Source organism: Kryptolebias marmoratus, linkage group LG18 (assembly GCF_001649575.2).
Source record: "Kryptolebias marmoratus isolate JLee-2015 linkage group LG18, ASM164957v2, whole genome shotgun sequence".
Classification (NCBI taxonomy): domain Eukaryota; kingdom Metazoa; phylum Chordata; class Actinopteri; order Cyprinodontiformes; family Rivulidae; genus Kryptolebias; species Kryptolebias marmoratus.
Window position 1 is genome coordinate 19332295 of NC_051447.1, and position 1504 is coordinate 19333798.

General features: G+C 44.6%; 1 protein-coding gene across 1 annotated transcript in view; it reads left to right on the forward strand.

Annotated features, from left to right (window-relative positions):
• The window catches only part of LOC108249648 (arg8-vasotocin receptor-like), a 3580-nt gene extending 2082 nt beyond the window's left edge, over positions 1 to 1498 (forward strand). The window contains exon 2 of the mRNA XM_025002239.2: positions 436 to 1498. Within this exon, the coding sequence (XP_024858007.1) occupies positions 436 to 734 (299 nt within the window). The 3' untranslated portion in view covers positions 735 to 1498. The remainder of the gene's footprint in view (positions 1 to 435) is intronic.
• The last annotated feature ends 6 nt before the right edge of the window (positions 1499 to 1504 follow it).

The following is a 1504-nucleotide window of genomic DNA, read 5'->3' on the forward strand; positions in this document are numbered from 1 at the left end:
ATTCTGATGTTAACAGGAAGTGACGTCACGTGTCTTCTTCCTGAGTTATTTGGGGTTATTTTGTATTCCACGCTACACAAACCCACAAAGAAGAGACTAGACCGCAGAAACGGTGGCGAATCACTTTAGAAACAATATTGGGAAAAGGTGCTTAATATTGGGTTAAAGTTGTGGGAAAGTTGCAATTTCGCGGGGTTTGCTTAATTTTGCGTTAATAGTTGCGATCGCAACATCGTGAAATCCTGGAGGGTCTGATTAATCATATATTTATGAATGAAAGGTCAGCGGCTCATTTCGGTCCCAAACAAAGGTTTTTGGTGCAAAGATCTAAAATCTGAACTGATGTCAGAGGATAACCGATAACCGTGAGAATAACCGGTCGGTGTCTCAGAGCTGCAGTCCGACTCAGAAACTCGGTTCTCAGGTTCTCCTCCTGAATCCTTGTTCCCGTTTCCCCGGCAGACTCGGAGAACGTCATCGTGTCGCTCTCTGCCCTGCTGGCCAGCCTCAACAGCTGCTGCAACCCCTGGATCTACATGATCTTCAGCGGCCACCTTCTCTCGGACTTCGTCGGTGGTTTGCCGTGTTGCCGCCGGCTGAGGAGCAAGTTTCACCAGCAGGACTCGGACAGCAGCATCCGCCGCACCACCCTGCCGTCGCGCCTGCAGGCTCCCCGGCTTTCAGAGCCTTTCAGAGACGTTAGAAACTGTCCGCAGGCCTCGTCTGCAACGTGACCGCCGGGGGAGCCATCCGAATGTGTCCACAGGATGTCCTGGAGCTGCAGGTTCGCAGTGAGGGAGGCGTGCAGCGCCACCTACAGGTGGTTTTCTCTGGTCAGATTTTATTGGTTTTCCTTTAACTGGAGCTGTTAGCATGATGGTCCCGTGTAACTTCTGAATATTGTAACGTGAAAATGCTTCTGCACTCTTCCTCGCTGATGTTAGGAGGTTAATTAAAAACAAAATAACACAACCAGCAGGATGTTTTCTTTTAAATGGGCAACTTTGTTCAACCCGGGTGCCAAAAAACTTGGGACGTTGTGAAAAATGTAAAGACAACGACCTCATCGTTCCCAAGGTTCACGGCAGATTAGAGAAGAATCGATTCTTTATTTAACTAAATGTTTTGCTGCAGCAGCTTGACTTCTTTGGTTTTGCAGATAAAATGTTTTAAAAAGCGTCAACAGATTTAAAGATGATGTATTATTGAGCTACACATCCTCAGATCACCGCTGAACTACATAAAGTTTTTAAAGTCGGGACGTTGTGTAAAACCTAAATAAAAGCAAAATTAAAAAATTTGCAAATCTTATAAACTTATATTTTACTCACAGTTGATCATAATAAACAAATAAAATGTTTAAACCGAGAAATTAGACCTTTTTTTGTGGAATAATTTAGGTAATTTTGAACACAGCAACGCATCTCTTCAGTTTTGTTCCAGATGTTTCCCTCTGTGCAGCATCTGTAAACATCTGGACCTGAGGTTGTCCCATTCTGTCTGT